Source organism: Opisthorchis viverrini (assembly GCF_000715545.1).
Source record: "Opisthorchis viverrini unplaced genomic scaffold opera_v5_3, whole genome shotgun sequence".
NCBI classification, from domain to species: domain Eukaryota; kingdom Metazoa; phylum Platyhelminthes; class Trematoda; order Opisthorchiida; family Opisthorchiidae; genus Opisthorchis; species Opisthorchis viverrini.
In genome coordinates this window covers 3292048-3312994 of record NW_008751659.1, presented here as the reverse complement: position 1 = coordinate 3312994, position 20947 = coordinate 3292048, and the positions used below count along the sequence as shown (strand labels likewise).

Genomic DNA, 20947 nt, shown 5'->3' with positions numbered 1-20947 from the left:
TTGTTAGTGCTCTAAGGTAGAAGAACATCAAGCGGTAAAGTGGAAAGTAGCCCGACAATCCATGGCGGAATGATCGGTTGAAGCCTATGCTAAATGTTTTGGCATACTTCAAGGCTGAGTTCAAAAGCAAAAGTTGTCTGGGTTGGTAAATTGGCGCGATGCATTCAGCGAGTTGGTGAAACACCTATGTTGGAGTCCGACGAGGATAGTGTAGGAAAAATTCATATACTGACGCATGTGAATTTTCTGGCGAGTAGTGAAATCCGAAATCGCAAATTGTGTAGCCCTGGAGTGAATAGTCGCAGTCTCTGCAATGAAAATCAAGCTACTAAGCTGATTTGGTTTGATCTGAAAAGCGAGGATTGAACAAAGTAGGGTTAAAGTTACGGCCGAATAGGTCAATAAGTCAACCGAAAAAGTTATCCAAAAAGGTTTGTAAAATGAGACGCCCGATGGTAACACCGGTGACATACCAGGGTGAGCATAACTTGATCCGGCAGAGGTGCAAACAAGGCGTATGCATCTCATGTGTTACACCACCCAAGACACAGGGCCTCTGATGGTTGATCAGATGGCATTTGATCCGTTCGCCGAGCTTGACAAATGGCTCGTCACCAGTCAAAGAAACATTATCAGTGCGCAGTTGAGTGCGTCCCATTCAACTAAGGAAGGAAACATTTGCTAGCCAATTGCCAGGCTCAGTGAACAGATCAACGGCCATCTGATCAACCACCAGCGACCACAATCGAGCAACCAATATTTCGACACATTGACGAGGCGTCTGTAATTGCATGATCATTGCAGTGTCAGTAGAGCCGGCCAGTCTGTGGCAATAAAATATTCGGTGACAAACAGAAAATGTGCACATCAAATTCACTGACTGGAGGAATAAAGCGATCCTACATTCAATTAAAAGGTCAGTCAGTGCCATTTAGGCTCTTTAGAGAATCCGACCACTAAAGTGTACCAGCTGAGGTGGTTGTTCATTGTACGAATAGTACTATTGGTGCATTTGATGGTTTTGCCTGGAAACAAATGCGGTCAAAGCAACACCAGTCAGTTCACGATTGTTCTGAAACCGGCTGCAATCCCACTTACATTCATTACCAAATTTCATCAGTATTTGGAGGGGCTGATAACAATTTTTCCAGCAGTTGACACAATATATGTAAGTGTAACGAGGTCACATGTATTCCGTCTTGGTTTATCAACAACAGGGAGTGATGTAGAGGATGAGTCTATCTGCAGGTGTTCAAAAGCCACGGTATTTAGGAACGTGCATCACGGGAGGAAAACAGGTCAAATTGCGACAAATCAAACCAGCTAGGTTCTCTGGCTAGGACCAAGCAACAGGTCTGTGTTGACTGAAGACTGCTGAGCGAAATCCACATATGAGAAAATCGGATACAGTATTGCATCCCGACAACCGACTCCCCCAGAGCATTGCACCATAGAAACAAGACGAAGCAAATTCTGTGACCGCGTATGATCCCGGATCTCTCAGGGAAATGATGTGTCATGACATCAGTCATAGTTTTGATAAGGAAATGAAGTAGATCTGGTGTGCAACGGTGGCCAAATATGGCCTAATTTATCGTACATCGGACGGCTACGGGTTTGGGTTGTGGATTGTGGAGAGATCTTGAGGTTTCAAAAGACTTTATCCTATAAAGGGAGTTGATCTCTGATGGGAAGCCGAGAAACACTGTACAGCTGTTTCGTCTCCCTTCGAATCACAAATCTCCTGGGGACTTGTTGCGCTGTCTTTTTGCTAGTGGTTGAACACTTATGAGATTCGGCTGCGAGTTAGTGATTAGTAGCATGAATAATTTACACAAAAGGAACGTGGCAGCACTCATCTTTTAATCACACACGTCACTTTCTATGATCCGATGATGACTAGTTCCCCAAGTGACGATTTCAGCCATGTAGACCAACCAAGGCACTTGCTATCTGTGGCTTCCGTACATGAAAGTATCCATTTAAAAAGGAAGGAACACCAGGGTTTACTGAATGTCCTTTGACAGTAATAAACTGATAGTCCCAGTGAGAAGCAAGAACATTCTTAAACTTGAGCAGGAGAATATGTCCGTTATGTCCGTTGGGAGCGGTGACAAAAGAGGATAGCGTTTGGGTATCTTTGAAGCGTAGATGTCGTTGAGCAATATCTGGTTTCACTCGGATCTAGGGTAGGTTTGACTTTTGAGAGGGTTATAGTGTATCAAAGTTTTCGATAAAATTATCTCCAACTAGAGAAACTATGGGTGATCCGAAATTATTCTCTTCTTTACTGATGAAATGAACTACAAAAGACCAAGCAGGCCCAGTCTATCATACCATACCTACCCCATAAAGAAATGCACATTTGAGTGAAATGGATTGCTTTTAAGTATGAGATTTTTATTTGGAAGGAAGTAATTTTTCAGTCAGAGTTACAAAGTGCTCCATTTCCGAGTAAAACTTGAACATATGTTTTGTCACGAGTGAATCAGGTTTGTAGTTAGTTACTTACTGGCTGAATATTGAGTCAGTAGCTGACTGACGTGTTAAAAAGAACATTTATGTGTGTAGCGACGCGCCTACAGGTATCAGGCTACCGAGTTCATCTCAGTCTGTGCAATCGAATAACCTGAGGACATTCCACCAAGTGTACTGATGTAAATTGGGCACTGAATCCATCAAACTAGGTAATAACTGAATTTACAAGCTCGGGGTTACTACTAAAGAAGGGACCAACAAATAAGACGTACCCAAATCATCTCACAATCCATTCAAAGTCTCCATACCCTCAGTTAGCGTTAAAACATTGATTGAAATCGACCATCACGTGATTTCATGGCACCTGGAATTCAAGCGCGATGGAGCAGGAGCAGCATTTGTGACGTCTATTCAAAACAGAGTTCTTTGATTGACGCTGTACAAACAAACTTACATTCAGTCTGTTTTTCACAGACTTTTTGTGAAGATGTTCTTTGAAAATTCGTGAATTAGCTTCCACGAATCAGTAAAATTACGTGGTTGAAAATCGGTGTTGTGAAGCTTAACAGCCCAGGGCATCAGGATTATTAAAAGAAAGGATTCTCAGACACAAGTGAATTTCACCTAATTTTCACCAATAATCAGCCGATCCGGTAGTTCTGCGTGCATGTTGGTGGTTGGGTTCAAACTGCTCTGCGTGGGATAATCAGGCAAACAAGTAGCGTCATAGGGCTGGAAGTTATTCGGTGGCTAAACTTTTGTTCGTTGCTATATGCTAACAAACAAGCTGTTACAGTCAGCTGACTGATGTATGATGAAAGCAAATGTTCAGTATACAAGTGTACGTGTGCGTAATCCCATGGTACATCCCAATGATATTTGGGGATTTCTCAAACAAGCTGGACCTAAGAGAGTTTCCAGTTACTTATACACTCATGGATAGGTTACGCCAGTCGAGCGAATGATCGGTCATACCGCACTAATTATCTCGGTTTGTGAAATACGCTGAATTGCATACCACTTTAGTTTTGACAGGAGACCCAACCTACTATCGTTTATGATAAAAATATCATAAGCGAGAGATTAAGCTGGGATTCAGCTGAGTCTCTTATGAGAATCAGATTGGTGTGTGAATGAGTGTAGCTAGCGAATTTCGTTCAAGTTGGGTTTGATTAGAATATAGGGTTGAAAAAAGAAGAGCGAAACAGGTCGCGGGGTTGTCAACGGGTTTTCAGCAGACTTGTGAGTAGTTTCCTTCGAGAAAAATTTATTGTTCTTTAACGATAAAGCTATGGGAAGGCATGCCATGTACTTGTCAGAATACGATCCTTCCGCTTGGTTGCATGGAACTCCGAGCTGTGTAAAATTTTGAACTCTCCGAAAAACAGCTCATAGCCTATAACCTCTATGACTCGCTCGTAGCTGTTGAGAGGTTGTTTCATTTATACGTTTGTAACTATTTTCAGTGCCATCTCGTCCCATTTCATCTTATTGGGGTGCGATTGGTCGTGGTGAGGCATTTGGCCATGCAATCTCTGTCCTACAGGGTTGCCTGACCAGAGAGGAGAGGTTGTAGCCACCCCGTCACCCACATACTTGACTATTCAGCTCACAGTCGCTCACCGGATCACGAGGCTTGCCTTTTTTCTCATACAAACCACGTCACATTAAGCTGACTCATCGGGCGTTGATTATCTGTACCGTCTAGTGAGCGTAGCAACAACTCATGTGCTGACGCGCCTACGTACACGCAAACGGACCTTACATACTTGTTCGTTGCTATATGCTAACAAACAAGCTGTTACAGTCAGCTGACTGATGTATGATGAAAGCAAATGTTCAGTATACAAGTGTACGTGTGCGTAATCCCATGGTACATCCCAATGATATTTGGGGATTTCTCAAACAAGCTGGACCTAAGAGAGTTTCCAGTTACTTATACACTCATGGATAGGTTACGCCAGTCGAGCGAATGATCGGTCATACCGCACTAATTATCTCGGTTTGTGAAATACGCTGAATTGCATACCACTTTAGTTTTGACAGGAGACCCAACCTACTATCGTTTATGATAAAAATATCATAAGCGAGAGATTAAGCTGGGATTCAGCTGAGTCTCTTATGAGAATCAGATTGGTGTGTGAATGAGTGTAGCTAGCGAATTTCGTTCAAGTTGGGTTTGATTAGAATATAGGGTTGAAAAAAGAAGAGCGAAACAGGTCGCGGGGTTGTCAACGGGTTTTCAGCAGACTTGTGAGTAGTTTCCTTCGAGAAAAATTTATTGTTCTTTAACGATAAAGCTATGGGAAGGCATGCCATGTACTTGTCAGAATACGATCCTTCCGCTTGGTTGCATGGAACTCCGAGCTGTGTAAAATTTTGAACTCTCCGAAAAACAGCTCATAGCCTATAACCTCTATGACTCGCTCGTAGCTGTTGAGAGGTTGTTTCATTTATACGTTTGTAACTATTTTCAGTGCCATCTCGTCCCATTTCATCTTATTGGGGTGCGATTGGTCGTGGTGAGGCATTTGGCCATGCAATCTCTGTCCTACAGGGTTGCCTGACCAGAGAGGAGAGGTTGTAGCCACCCCGTCACCCACATACTTGACTATTCAGCTCACAGTCGCTCACCGGATCACGAGGCTTGCCTTTTTTCTCATACAAACCACGTCACATTAAGCTGACTCATCGGGCGTTGATTATCTGTACCGTCTAGTGAGCGTAGCAACAACTCATGTGCTGACTCGCCTACGTACACGCAAACGGACCTTACATACAGGGAAACCGAACACAGTCAGCGCACACAGACTCGCGCGCGAGAGCAGGGAGCAAGGAGTCAGCCAACCACTCCAAGTCCACGGACAACTATGGAATATGTGTAGCAGCTAAAGCGCGGAGAAAGCACGTTCCCGCCGTCTGGACTTTCACCAAGGGACTCTCACATACGATAAGTTCCTTTTTTGACTTGCTCCCATTTTCGCATTGTATTTATTTTTATACGTGTTGCAACCCACCACTGTCAACCATACTAAAAACTTTTATTAATGCATACACCTTGTGATTTGTATTATGGCTATCCTCAACAGTGCACTAGTAAGGTCATAGGACCTTACATTGATTTTAGACAGGTTATTATTACTGAGAATCCACAATATTCATTTCGGTCTAGGTGAAACATTTTATCATATTCTAATCGCAGCCGATGAAGTTACCATTAGACTAATAGTAGCAGAAATCATCAAAAATATGTTGTTTTAGTCATCTTTACCAAGAGTAAGCGCTCCTGTTGAGGAGATATTTTGGCGTAGCTTAAAATCGCTCTCTACTTGGGGAGATGGATTCTGTTGGACATACCTCCTTGGCGAGCTAAATGACCTACCGTTATTCAAAAACCGTTTGCGGCAAACTAAGCTAGTTCCCTAGTTTAACTTCAGATAATTTTCTGGGGCAAAGACTGTCAAAAAGGTTACAACACTGCTCGATTTCTACCTCATACTGGTTATCGACTGAGTGAAAACGAGTGCGTTTTGCCTGCGTGGGGATCACATCCATGGAACTGAAACTCGACTTCCAGTGAAGAATGGTCAGGATTCTTGTCGAAAAATCAGCTGATGCCTCATCTAAGTATGTCTCTTTAAATGAGACTTGGCGTTCTTGACCATTCTCAGCAGCTCAGTTACGTGGCGGTGCAGTACAATAGACTGTCCGGCGCAAACAAATCAAATCCTGGATAGCCTGAACTGGACCAAAATCGACTGTTAAGATGTGAACAGGATGAGTCGTTTCATTGTACAAACAAGCATCCAGGGATCAGTCTAGATATTTGTTACCGTTCGAACCATAACATCCATGTGGCAATCAAGCTGCAATGTAGGCTTCTGGTCTAACCACATACTGCCAGGCTCTGACCGCACCAAGCCAGACAATCACTGGACCAATACAGTGATTTTAACCAACCCCGGTTGTTGTCACTTAATAAGACCATCTCTGACTGTTACAGCGTCCCTACCCAGACCATTACCTGTTTTATAATGTGATTAGAGATGCAAGTCAGGGTCAGCCTGAATCGGTGAATTTTTAGCACAAATGGCTAAAAAGTGGTGCGAATGAAACTAGAAGGCCTAATAGGTACGCACCACGCAGTTCGTCAGGCTTAACTGGATAATGGGTTAGGTGGGGAATAATAGAATTCTACTACACGATAGTTCCTGTAGGTAGAGATTTGTATCGGACTGAACAAGCGAGATGGGTTTGGCTTGAGATAAGTAGACAAGGGTGTTGGCCATCTGATAGGGATATCCGAGCAAAGCTATGATATACTTCAAAGAGCTTGCTGACTACAGAACTGACTGAGCTATTTCAATGGATTCGGTTGTACTTGAGAGCTCGTTCCAATGACCAAATATTTAAAAAAGTCAGGGAATACTTAGCGGAATACACTTAGTTGCAAACAAATTTGGTTTTACCTGGAAACATCACAAACGAGAGATTCAGCTGGGTTCCAGGTGATTCTCTCGCAAAACCAAAACTGTTTGCAAATGAGTGTATTCCGCTAATTTCGCGCAATTTGGTTTCAAGTAGAACATAAGGTTGACGGAAACCCTGGAACTGCGCCTACCTGATGAGCCCCAAGAAGGGCGAAACCGGTCGTGGGTTGTCGAAGAAGTTTCAGCAACCTTATGAGTAGTGCACTACGAATATACAGGGGATACTTATTAGTGAGAAAGAACATATAAAATAGCCATTCCACAAAAAGTGTTCAAGGCTACAGCTTGGAGATGCTTTAGTTGATAAGGTCAAAAAGAAAGCGGTGAAACATATCAGCGACATCTTGAGACTGTGGAGACCAAATTAAGTTACTAGATGAGACGAAAAGTGGTTATTTTACATCAGTAGGTCATTCGAAATAAACGTGATGAAAGGCTCCGAAAGGCTGTTGATCATGCTCACCTGAAATGAGGGAAATAACATTATGGGATTTTGAAACAGTGAAAAAAAGAGACCGTTCCAGGGACCATCCTAAATGTTCACTCAATGCGACTGCCGCTGACCCCGAAACTAGCATTGGACAACGAATTGAGTTTGGAAGCCGTTCGGGATCCTTAGGTTAAAATATGAAATTCATCCGAAAAACAGATTGGTAATGTGTTGAAATATTGGTAGCTCGGGTAAGTTTATTGGTTGTTGATCAGGTGGCTGTTGATCTGTTCGCCGAGCTTGGTAATTGGCTTGCAAACGTTTCGTCACCATACGAGGACACATCATCAGTTCGCAGTTGGATGGGTTCCACCCACCCAATTGCGCACTGATGATGTCTCCTCCTATGGTGACGAAACGTTTGCACGCCAATTACCAAGCTCGGCGAGCAGGTCAACATCCACCTGATCAAAAACCGAAAAAAGCTTCTCGAGAAACTTGACTTCTGAAATCAGCTGATTTTTGTTTATCTAGAACCAAGTGCCCACCACCTTCCTAAATTAAGGTGTATTTTTACCAGGGAAGTGGCCGGAGAGGCTAGATCAATCTAGAATTACATTGATTTGACGACGGAACAGAAGAATTTGCCCCTGATTGGCCAGATTAGTAGGTATTCATTCAAAAACTTTGTTTTATGAGTGACTAATTGCACCACAGTACCTTGAGGTAATGTTCACCCATTGGATGCAGAGACGTTTCCTGTTTGCGAGCAGTTTTTGCTGATAGTGAGTGCACTCCGGAAAAAAATAATGTTCATCAATGACCTCCATTCAACCGAATGACTCCTGTTTGGTCCATCTATCTACCTATCTGAATGAAGCAATGCTCGAATTCAACGCACTCATTCTGTTCCCGGCTTTCCATTTTTAATAACTTAGCGAGCTCATTGCTGGACGCAGTCACTTGTGCATGCACACCTACACAATAGCTGATAGGCCTATGAGCGCTCATGTTCTTACCACATGTAAGCTCACGTGCATCCGGGGCATTTTGTTGCCTTAGTGTCCAAAAAATGAGTGTATGCTGTTCAAAACAGTGGAGGACAGCAGACTGTTTACTTCCAACAGAGAACCACTGTCGCCTACACCTTTCGAATACACTCCAAGGTAGGGATGAGGAATACCGTTGTTGATTCGCGGAAACAATCCATAGCAGCTGTGCACACACGTTGGGTTTCTGGGATATTCATCCTCTCCTTCTAGGAAATATCCACAGTCAGAGAAAAGAAATAACAATTCGTCCAACGCATTCCCGTAAGCTGGGTGTTTATCGAATTAAATTCATTTGCCGGATCAATGGTTTTGTCAAGATGAAATTTTAGAATCACTGAAATAGTTCGCTTTCAATCAAACACGGTCGCGATTGCTTGTGAAGTGCGTATGAAGTTAAACACTTAGTAACATTAAAGAGAGAATCTTGTCTGTGAGATAAATGTGCCACATGAAGGTTACATCATGTTTCAGTTGGACCATGCTGAAGATGTAGAAAAGGTTCCTTGATACGACAGCACTTATGCTCTCAATAAAAACTTCTGGATATTCCACCATCGGTCTCGTCATTTTGAGGCCCAAGCAGTAGAAATATCCTTTCCATTTCCGTTTATTTAACTCCATACATGAACACCAGATTGTTCACATGTGTAGTCAAACACTTATTTTCAAACTAGGATAGTAGTAGCTGTAGGTGGATTGGTAACTGTAGGTTTGGGCCGTCGCAGGGTTAGATCAATCCTGACACTGGATACTTCGATATCCTGAGTATAGCTTCAACTGAAACATTAGTTCGTCTTTGTGCAGCACGTTCGTCTGAAGGATAGCATAAAATAAAGGTTGAACTGAGTTGACGGTGATTAGTGTATTTGTTCATTTATGCATAATTCGGTGTTCAACTAGAAAATAAGGTCAATGAAACTTCGGAACCACGCCCACCTGAATGGCGATATTGGTGGTGTGTTCTCAACTAGGTTTCATCGAGCCTGAAGCTTCCGCACAAGGCCACAAAACAGCCTAAAAGCACTCCTATTACTGGAAATCATGTACGTGTTTACGAGTAACCTGTGTTTTTCTCGTCCCTGCAACATGGTATCGAAACCCTCGGGTGGGTTATGAATCACCTCGAGACAGCTGATTCAGGTACTGTTTATCTTTCAGTAGATTGAGTGCATTTGTGAATACTTTCATATCAGGAAAAAGCATTCATCAGATCTGATTAGGCAACTTTTGCCCAACCTTTTTTTAATAAAAACCATCAGGGCGGGTGAATGAAATGCTGCTGGATCGATATCCTCACATCTGTAGGGTTTTTACTGCGTAGGATAAACATAAGGCGAAGCCAGTCGTCCACGGGCGGATCTGTATTGGAATAAGTTGTAAAGAACTGTTGGCGAGGTCATCAGTAGTTTTTATTCGGTCTGACGACTGTTGTAGCCCGATTTCCATAATCTTCTTTGAACTCAAACGATTTACTGGTGAAACTGTTAATGCTGCACGTAAGCGGTGCACCGACTGCAGTGGATATTTCAATACATGTTCAAAACAAAACTTACGGAAAGCTATCAAAGTCCAGACAACTCTCAGGCAAAAAAAGTTACAAAGATGGACGCAACACCCAACCGGGGAACAGTTCAGAAGCTCTATACCTTTCCTCGATCTGTTTAGCCGTTCACCCATTGTTGTTGAGCCATCATTCCAATGCTTTATGCCGTCATTTTAGCATCTTGCCATGACGTCAGGAATCAGCTTCTCTGTCGACTTCGATAGGACACCGGGAGGTGCCGACATTCTCTCCCATTCATCATACCATATCTTGTTAACGCTGCGTACTGCTTACTGCTGCTCGGATCTGACACCATAGTAATGCAAGGATATTAAATAATCCAAATAATTCTCCATCACAGTTTGGCATGCTCTTCACACCTGCAAAGTGTGGAGTGCTGCTGCATGATTGGATGGGCTCGAGCCCTAACCTCATGCTTACGGATGAGCCGATTGAGGCGCTAGACAAATTCGACTGCCGGGCAGCTGTATTAGTCACGAAAGATGATATTTCCATCCGGATTGGGAATGCCTCAGCAGCTTTAGTGAACCTGCATCACCTGTGGCGTATGCGTTACATCAGTGACGTCATCATCAAGGGTCGATACAATGCTGCGGTGCGTTCCATATTATTATACGGGTCAGGAACATGGCCGCTGCGGGCCGAGGACGTCAAAATACTTTTATTGTTTGACCATCGATGTCCTCGGAGCATTGCACGAGTATGGTGGGAACACCGGAATATCGATTGGTTTACGGAAGAATAACTCACTCACGATAGATGAGCTGATCACACATCCTACGTTGTGCTGGCTTGGCTAAGTTCTCCGTATGCAGGTCGACCGATTTCCTCGAAGGGTTCTTTTTGCATAATCACATGAAGGGTGGAAACGATCCAGGGGAGGTCAAGCAACGACTTGGCAGCGAAGTATGAAAGCCATTACCAGCAAACTCTGCTGTGCTGGTCTTGCCGTCTCCCTGGATGGGGGCCCCGAGGCGGACACATCAATGGTCAGAGACATTGTCAGACATGGCCCAGTCGCGCCTTTAGTGACGCTTGTGCATCCACGCTAGTGCCTTCAATGCATATCTCGCCTCCAATTTTTATCCAATTAAAAGTCCACTGATGACACCTTACTTATGCATCCACTACATTAGCCACTTCATCCAATGCGTAGCTACCTAACCCATCTCCCCAAACCATCGGTGAACAACTCTGTGGCAGCTCCTAACCACAAGTAGGTGTTTGTTGCAGCTGATGTTGATGATTATGGTTATGATGATTACTGATTGTGGGTATTTGAAATAAGACAACTGAAAGAAATGAGCCTCGCAGAAGATGGCGCAAGAGGGTTGCACGCATGATGTAGTTGGAATGCAAGCTGTCAGAGAGAAACATATTGGACGCAGTGACCGTTGATTTCAGGACCAAGTGAAAAAAGCATCATTACTCCTGGCGCCACAAGCATTTCTATCACAACGAACTTTCCGTTACAAAAAACAGACTTCTTGTTTCCGCTGCTTTCCGTCCAAGTTATACGATGAGTGATTCTCACAAAGAAGAACTGTTTACAACAAGCAGCCTTGACATTAGAAGGTTTTTGGTTAGAACGAACAAGAAATTTACCTTCTCAGGATGGCGAAAATCCTGATAGCCAAGTAACTTGTAATCCAGGGAACCGGGTCAGGCTAACCGCTTAAAATTTGTGATGCAAGCGATACTTCCTGAAAACCAGAGCACTGAGGGGCTAAAGACCTACCATTTATGTCTAACGACTGTTAAAATGGATCAGTAATGAAGAAGCACTAGCACTAACCGAGTGTTTTGTTAGTCCCCGCCTTTCTCGGACAGTCATAGTGCCCATATTAGTAGTAAATCGAATGTGACGAATTAGCATGTCCCGATACACTACCAAGTGTGAGAGAATGTTGGGAACAGCTGGTCCAGTGTGTTGTGATAAATCCACTAAGACAATCGTAACGACGTTAGGAGAATGGTAAGTGATGGCCGCGAAATGTATCATGCTGATCCTTGAAGTTTGTGCGCATTAATTTAGGGTGTAAACAGTGTTGAAACAAAACAACTCATCGTCTTCTATCGAGCTGTGTTCCCGCAGATGATAGACCCGAGCGTAATCGAATACGTAAAAATAACATGTAAACAGAACGAGTTAAAAAGTAGTATGTTACTTTAGTTTCAGAGGCCGATCAGTAGTTTGAAGCATTGTATCAGCTCATGCTGCTTTCATTTGTACAAAAGCTGTTGAAAGCAGAACTTGAACAGATTCGTCACAGAGAGAGCAGGAGGAAATATTAGCTCTCGACCGTCTTTTCAGCGTCTATGACTTCAATCACAGTGACAGGTTGTTTGGTCAAAGTAGAAGGCAATCAGTGAACGAAGCTTCCAGAAACTGACCCCTTGAGAGCGGAAAAATTCGAGGATCACTGCGATGTACCTTCCGTCGTGTGGTCACTGAGGCATCGGAGCAGCGGACAAAAAGCCTAATGTTCTGACAAATGGATACAACAGTTCAGTTGCACGAGGTATGAAGTGAGCGCCGATGGATAAATAAGAGATAAAGAGATTGTGTACAATCGCAACAGCCGTACGGTGATACCAGAATTACAATGGTTTTACTACGATATGGTAAATTTGCTGATTTACAAGAAAGTCAATGTACTGTACAGGTGTACCGAATAGCTGATTTCACCATGCGACTGACAGTACATATTGCTGACTGAGCCAGTACAGTGTGTACAGACCTTGCAAAAATGTGTAGAACCTTCTCACATTGCAGCTGGTCACCGATCGTTTGGATAGTCTACTGCTGATGCGTGTGAACCCAGGTTAGCAGTACAGGATACACGTGATTCGATAAACGAGTTTGTACTTGCCATTGAAGCAGAAAAAAAAACATCCAACCAATCAGCCTACACTAAAATGATGTTAGCTTGTCGAGGTGTCATGGAACCACCAGAGTTCTGGTTACACGCCCATGAGTAATGGTACGATTCGGGTGCTCATATAAAGAAAGAAATGAGATCAATAAGACATACTGTCAGGCACGCCTGTTGTATGGTTTATCAATAGTTAGTTTATCGCATGATCGTGATGCATCACTCTCGCACACATGCCTATTTGTACACAGTGAACTGTGGCAAGATGTATTCTATATGAGCGAAATAAGATTCACCATTGTATGTGTTTTCGTATTAGAAAACAACGAGTGTTGCAGCCTGGATCCCTACATCTGCGATGGACTTTAAAAATTATCGAAAGAACATTTGAAATCAACTGTCCCGGTACTTTTACCGCAGTTCAATTACCTTTCGCCTACTATATATGCAATCCGTTGATGATAAAGGCAATCCAGTTTTGGCAATCCTTATGTGACCAGCGGAAACTCAGTCATATCCATGGTGATCTTCACATTTCATGCTAATGACTGAAAACTAGGGTAGAATTCTTTCCCCCAGTGTGTGGATGGCAGAAAACGGCACCAGAAATTTCGCTACTGAGAGAAAACAAAGATGACTCGGTTTGACTCTCATACCATGGTTTTTGTAAATTACCTTTGAACGAAAAAGAGACAGGATTGTAAAGCTTCGTGGGAACTCAACGTAAATTCAGTGAACTACTCATAAAAGTTTGACCAAGTTACTGAACTCCTTCCAGATCACCTAATATGGCTTCTAAAAGTGAGGTTGCCCGCACTGGTATTCCTGTTACACCCGGCCGTAACCATATCAGGATGGCGGTATTAACGTTACCAAGTCGAAGCCTTGTTGTCGACCAGAGAGAAACTAGCAGAGCAATATTATGCTATTAATACTGTTGTCGTGATTTCGTACCTAAAACGCTGACATTCAACATCTGATTAAGCGATAGAAACTGTTCAAGACGCTTGAAAATATTGAGGAGCAGTTCCTTCGCCGAGCGATGCATTCAACAGGTCACTGTTCATGGTGGCCTAATCTAAAATGTCGGATGGAATATGTCGGGTGAATAACGACTACCGTGACACATAGACAGATACAGTACCCTCGTTATGGGAACTCCCGGATTTCAACAGATTCATATTGTCATAGATTCAAATTTGATCCATTATCCGAGCAAACGATGCTGTTCTTCTTGACAACGGAAACTTTGTGCTTACTGGATTAGTATAGTAAACACGCAATTCGGTGTGGCAAGTATGAGAAAAAATTAAAAGTTCAAAAATATTCTTATGGATAATAAATTTTTTACTGGAAAGCACCAGTGAAGTTCAAAGTGAACTAGTGTGGGCAGGAATAGCTTTTTTAAAACTACTTGCCGTGCGAAACATGTACAATGCTTCGCTTGAAACGTCGAATCACCCGTGTCTATTTTGCTAGTTTATGCGGAGCAGCTAAACAGGAAGCGGTTAATAGCAAAAAAAAAGACTATTAGATGGGAGGTTTTGTTAACCACGGGTAAACTGTGTCAAGGGATTTACACTCAAATTGAGGCTTGGCAAGTAAACAGCCATTTGGATTGGTCTTGTTGGCTAGCTCAGAGTTGGCAATGGTGCGCCACTGTCGTGTCCCAATGATAGGCCAAGTGACGGGTGTTAGAATGACGAATGATGCCAATGTGGAGATTCCAGGTGTGTTCAATGAGGCCTGCGAAGTGATCTTCAAAAGGGTCTATCTTGGAAAAAGTTACAGAATCTCCCTTAGTGGTGGACTCCTTCAGTTGGATGACCGTCTACTTCCTAACTGTCTGGGGTTCTTGGCATCACAGGTACTTCAAATTTTGAACAAAGATAACCAAAAACATCAGGACTAGGATAAGCATGCCAAATGTCAGGCTTAGAAGCAGGGGATTCGATTATAACATACAGCAGGTAGCAACGGAATTCGAAAGTTATCAGGGCAAGAACACAAAAGGCAATCTGTTCAAGCAATACAGCGAACCAAACTCTTTGAAATGTGGAACAATATATCGACAAATATTGCTGTTTAAGTCAAAAGTGGTATGAGCTTTGAGATTCTATCATTCTCTCGCTGCTGTGAAAATGCGCCTCCCAAAAGTGTAAAACGCATTCTCAGCAGTCTGTCTTACCATGATGCGCCAGATATTTGGAGTGCGTGTAAGATTCTGGTTCTGATGAAGCCGACAGCTGAAAATTCTTGAAAAAGTCAATATTTCGACATGTTCGCAGTCTGTTTGGATGAACAGTGATTTTGGAACAGCATTCTTCCAGCCGGGAAATACGTATGGAAGGGGTAGAAAGGGGTTTAAGGTCGTCACATAGGTTACTAAATTTTTCCAAGGATAGCACGGCCAACAAATTCATCAAAAAATTGCACCTTAATCCATTGCACAGGTACTGCTTACTGGTGGTTGGTCAGATGGCAGCTGATCTGTTGGCCAAGCTTGCAGTGGGCTTCCGGGAAATACGTATGGAAGGGGTAGAAAGGGGTTTAAGGTCGTCACATAGGTTACTAAATTTTTCCAAGGATAGCACGGCCAACAAATTCATCAAAAAATTGCACCTTAATCCATTGCACAGGTACTGCTTACTGGTGGTTGGTCAGATGGCAGCTGATCTGTTGGCCAAGCTTGGCAGTGGGCTTGCTCGACTGGGGACGAAACCACCAGTAAACACATCCGAGTTACCTACTGACAACATGTACTGCTTTCTACCCACCTTCCAAAACTCGATACCAGTTCTGGATGTTGTGTCAAGGATGTACTATTCCGTATGGACCGTTTAGAATGAACATTCCCTGACCAGAATGAATCATATCTTCCTAATCAGTTGAATAGGATGTATGCTGTGTCACCTTATGTGTCTGAAGAAGAAAGATACGGTTATCGTAATCTTTTGACCTAGATACTAAGGTTCAGGCACGTTGTTCGGTTTGATATGCCGGTTGCTTGACTACCTTTTGAGGTAGCAGGTTCATCTTGTCCTCTCAGATACCATGACAGCACCCCGAGGGCTGGCTAGAAAATTATGTAACACCGCTGTTCCAAGTTTGTCCACTGTGTGTAGTTCCGCACTTTCAAACCACGTGACGTTCTTCAGCTATACCAGACGATTCGATTACATGCTATTTCCAAGCTTACCTACGTGACCACAATCGTTCACATGTCACATGTGACGTCCAAACTATTCATTATGAATCTGAAGAGCGTGACTTACGGCGTAATGTGCAAGTGTAGGTCTGTGAAAAGACCAATACGTATGGCGCTCAAACAGAGGAGAGAGTGGCTTTATGAGCACTTCACGCACTATATTAGTGTGCCTTGCTGTCAGTGCTGAAGAGAAACGGTGAAGGAACGCAGCCAGTTTACCTCAACAGCTATGCGACTATGCGTAAGTGAAAAGTGTCAGTTTGTCATATTGTGAAACCAAGGTGTGGGAATTTTTCAGTCTGTGAAAGTTCTGTTGGAGACTTTGTGCAGCCTTGCTGGAAAGATTTTCAACCCTTTTGTGGGTATGTGCCACGGGTGCTTGATGGGGGAATTTTCACGAATAAGAATATTTCTCATTGAGGGAGCTCATCCACTCCTTGTGATTCATTCCGTCAGGATAATTGTCTTTTTCAGCTAAGACCAAATATTGACTGTTCAGTCCGGCTGACAATATCTGATGTAAATTCCACATGACGTAACACTAGAGTTTGATTACATGCGTCAGACATCTTGACTGACGTAACGGTTCAACTAGGGTTTGATCGTATGATTGTAGGATTCAGAGTGACTTCCATTAGCAAGTGAGCAGGAAATACCATGACAATAGTAATAATACTAGCATTATTAGCAGTAATTAGTACCAATATAAATAATGGTAACAATAACACTGGTCCGGATTTGTTACCAAACTCGTGCATGGATGCCGTGCAACTCAGAGAGACGAAGGCAGGAACATTGCTAAGTTGACCAAATCTTAAAAGGTGTGGTTTAACCATGGATCTGCTGAGTTATGTCGAGTTGGACATCAAGATAAGACCGATTTGCTGATTTCCTGTACTAAGGAAAGCGTAGAAAGCTATACTTGCACCCACACATCTAGAACTACAGTGATTTGACGGCGATCACAAACACGAAGGAAATGTGGCAGAACACTTTTGATTAATAACGGTGCTATAAGGTAGCATGAAAAACGGCTTTTACACTGTTGCTGTAGCACCGTGTTACTGCTCTCTTGGGGAACTTGGATAAACAGGCGCTGTTGAGCAGGCAGTCTGCAGGATGATGCACACGTACTGCTTAGTTTCGGTATTCAGCAATTTACAGCTTTGGCTTCATTTTAATGTAAACAATATCGTGCCGTAAATATGGTTACGAAGCTACTACACGGAATGGTTTACTGCCTAGTCAGGAATAACAATAAATTTGAGAGCTGGGTGTACCGATAAACAAGTTCCTCCGAATGCCGACAATGAAGTCCAGAATTGGGACCACCACCGCGGGGAACTGTGTGGAGCTGGCTACCAAGCCAGTGAATTCCTGGCAGGGAAGACAAACGGACCTCCTCTCCAATATCAGGCCTACGCAGAATCAAGAATTTTTATGAACAACGGTCGCTGATCGGGTTAATACGGCACGACCCTTCTGTTCGCAACCCAAATAGAGACCGAACTACACGCCCCATCCATTTCCGTTGCGTCGTTGTTATTAGCGAATCCGTTACTAGTATGATCAGTCTACTCGCAACCTACAGCAACCTGAATATTGTTCAACAATTAGCACAGTACGGTGAACACAATTATAAAGAGCCGTCTCTTGTGAAGGCATCGAAACCCGAATACGACCACCCACTTTTCTGACAAACTGCCTTCACAATTGAAACCGCTCGGCTCATCTGCTGCATTGCGCACTTCTTGTCCTGAATACTGACGCGCACAGCTAATCAATCGAGATCGGGTTTTAGATTTGGGACCTTTTTTACAGCGTTATCTTAATCCTTCCTAAGCGTACAGCTTACATGCAATAGGGTGTTAAAAGAAGCGCAGCCAAAAACATGCTGAAAGACTTGTGGTTCATCTCTATTGCCAAACCCAGATGAAAAGGAACGTATTTCCTCCAAATCGGTCCCTGCAGCAAATAAAGTATTATGTTATCAACACAGTGAGCTGGCTATGAGAACTATGCTACTATTAGCACAGCGGTAGACGTGTTCCATCACTGAAGTTCCAAGGAGAAAGCGCCCCCAGTTCTTACATCAAATGATAATGGAATTATTCAAATTTTCCGTGCCGTTTCAACCGTCGAGTGATATTCATGCACTGTGGCTGAAAAAGCCGCCCTGAGTTCAACACACTATCGACAGTTCATAGTGAATAGTAATTGAAGGGCTAATTTCACGGCGAATATTGGAGATCATTTTGGTGTTTGAAAGTTATCTACGTCCGGTGGATGACAGCTATCATCCTGCATTAATTCGCTAGATCGTTTGCTTGACCCACATTACTTACTACTAGCTGGTATTGATTCGTTTAGTTGGGCTAACGTCCGGTTGGTGATTTTCACAAATGACATACTGCGGCACCTTTTATGTCATATGACTCGCCAAGTTATTGCCAACCGAACTGTGCATGTTCGCTACTCAGCTACACTTGCAATGATGCGAATTTCGACCCCGAAGCTAGGTAGATTGGTGAAGGGTGCTGGTGCAACATGCAAAGAATGTAGATATCAAGAAGGACTGATTGTTCGTTTAGTTTCACACTGAATAGATAGTTATGTTGATCTTACCGTTCATAAGGACGGCATGTGACTATAAACTAAAGGATTCATAGAAAACAAAAATCAAACTAAAAACAAACACACAAGCAGACCGATAACCTGGGAAGTATTCCGTAAGAATGTAACTGATGTGTCGTGTCTCAATTCTATCAAATGTATAACGCTGTTCACATTGTATCCTACTTGTCGTCCTTGAGTATCATATGTCCAGGATTTGTGTCCTGACTGTGACTACTCATCTTCGAAGAGCTTAGCATATTCAAACCCAGAACACACCATTGTTAAATCTGGGTGTTTATTGGTTTCCAAATGTAGCAATCACAGGATATTGTGTCCCAGGTCTACACAACCATAGCATCACTTCTGTACACTTTGTTTGTCGTTCTAGGATTAATCATGAATGGTTTTAAATGGGTTTTCACGAGGGACTCAACCAAATCTCTCGTTTATGGTATTCTCCACCTGAATGTGCTGCACAAAATCCTCCTCGTGTTTCAGTGGATACAATACTGAAGTGTCGTAATATATTTTCTTAACGGTCCACGCTATTCAAAAGTTTGCTGAAAACGCTCTCATTAAACGTTTGGGGCTTTGGCAAACTATTGCTTGGAATATATCGTTTTCCACATCTATACATAACATCAATACGGTCGATGACGATGCAACTCTGAGTTAAGGAACGTATAAAGAAACCAGTAGGATACGTGCTATGTTGTCACGTCATGATCTATCATTGTATCCGACAGCTTCGTGTTACTACTCGGACTACCTACCTCTGTCTAACGACACATTTTTCTGACCAAGTAAAATAGATACAGAGGCAATTAATACTTCAGAAGACCAGTGCAAATTAATGTGGAGGACACAGTTCCATTCGAGGTTTGGAAAGATATTATATTTGCCCCGTTCGCATGATGAGATTCAGTGTAGTCGAGTTCGGTTACTTAAATGTGAGGGAATGTTAAAGGTTACAGCTTCCAGATTTATCAGGCATACAAATGGCAAGTGAAATGATATAAAGTGAGAAGCGTTACTGCCACGGACGCCTTGGATTCATACCATATGACTCTACGAAAAAAAGCGATCAGCCTTGTTGCATCCACAAAAACTTTCCATCGGAACTAATCAGCACTGAGAGAAATTAGTCGTATTCCAGGAGATATCGAACACGTTTTTTCAGTATGACCGAAAGTCCGGCGCGTAGTCTCCGGTGTTGCAGTCAAAACAGTTCAAAAAATTCAGAGATTGATTGCTTTTCACGATCTCTCCAACCGCCAGAAAAATAGAGAAATCAATAGAGGTTGACAGAGTCTGTCTGGGGTGTTTATACCAGTACTCGGATGAGAAAACGGTGTGAATGGTGATTGGAAAATTGGTTTTCACTCCAATACCTAGTTTTCTTACAGGATTGGTCTTCTCCAGCTTCGAACTGCATTGCTAAAATCCACCTTTTCAAATCCGATGGGTCGCAGCAAGTATGCGCTTGGTGATTCTGCTTCGCAGATGTGGCGTGCACGAGGGGGCCACCTTTTCTTACCTTCAATAGAATACTTCTTGACAGAAGTCCACAGTGACAACCCTCAACAATCAAACCTCGTTAGTGATATATACAAAGTCCAAAACGTTGGTATTTCTACGAAGCCGTTTAGCCCAGGCGAAGCGTTGACACATCAGAAGGTCAGGTCAAGACTGACCCAGAGACACTGTAAGCGCTGTTTTATAAACTACTGGAACATTGTAAGTAGATGGAAAACCCCGACAACAAAATTGGGACGCCCGTCTCACCAATTCCATTGGGAAGAATACGGCTAGGGTTCATATGTCTGTTCGGGTCACATTCATCGGACTTTGATCCAATGTGAACCTTCAGTATCAGACGAAGAGACGTACCTAGGGCTACGTATGTGAAGCACTGACGGAAAGAGCACCTTGGTAGCTATGGTTACCAGATTGATTTCCCGATGGTTTTCGTACGATGTTCTTGTCATTTTTAAATGGAGTCGCCGTTGAGGCGTTCCATTCTGTGTTCATCCCAGATTTTGGAGTAAAGCCGTCTGGCTATCCGGGCATAGTTGAACAACAACAACGGCAAGAGAGATCTTTCGAATAGAGAACACTCCCCTGGAGAATATCATTCCCAAAAAGTGCGAGTTCGCGTGCAACCTCTCGGAAGAAAGACCGCCATCTGGAGAACTTCGTGCCTTCACTCGCCTTCGCATATCAAAGGCATCGG

At 43.1% G+C, this 20947-nt stretch overlaps 1 protein-coding gene across 1 annotated transcript; it reads right to left on the bottom strand.

The window, feature by feature from the left end:
* Positions 1 to 658: 658 nt before the first annotated feature.
* Positions 659 to 7452, bottom strand: T265_12519 (hypothetical protein; the record flags this gene model as incomplete). Its single annotated transcript, XM_009164155.1, is given in 4 exon segments — positions 659 to 824; positions 5151 to 5249; positions 5255 to 5346; positions 7432 to 7452. Coding segments are annotated over 4 exon segments (378 nt in total).
* Positions 7453 to 20947: the final 13495 nt, after the last annotated feature.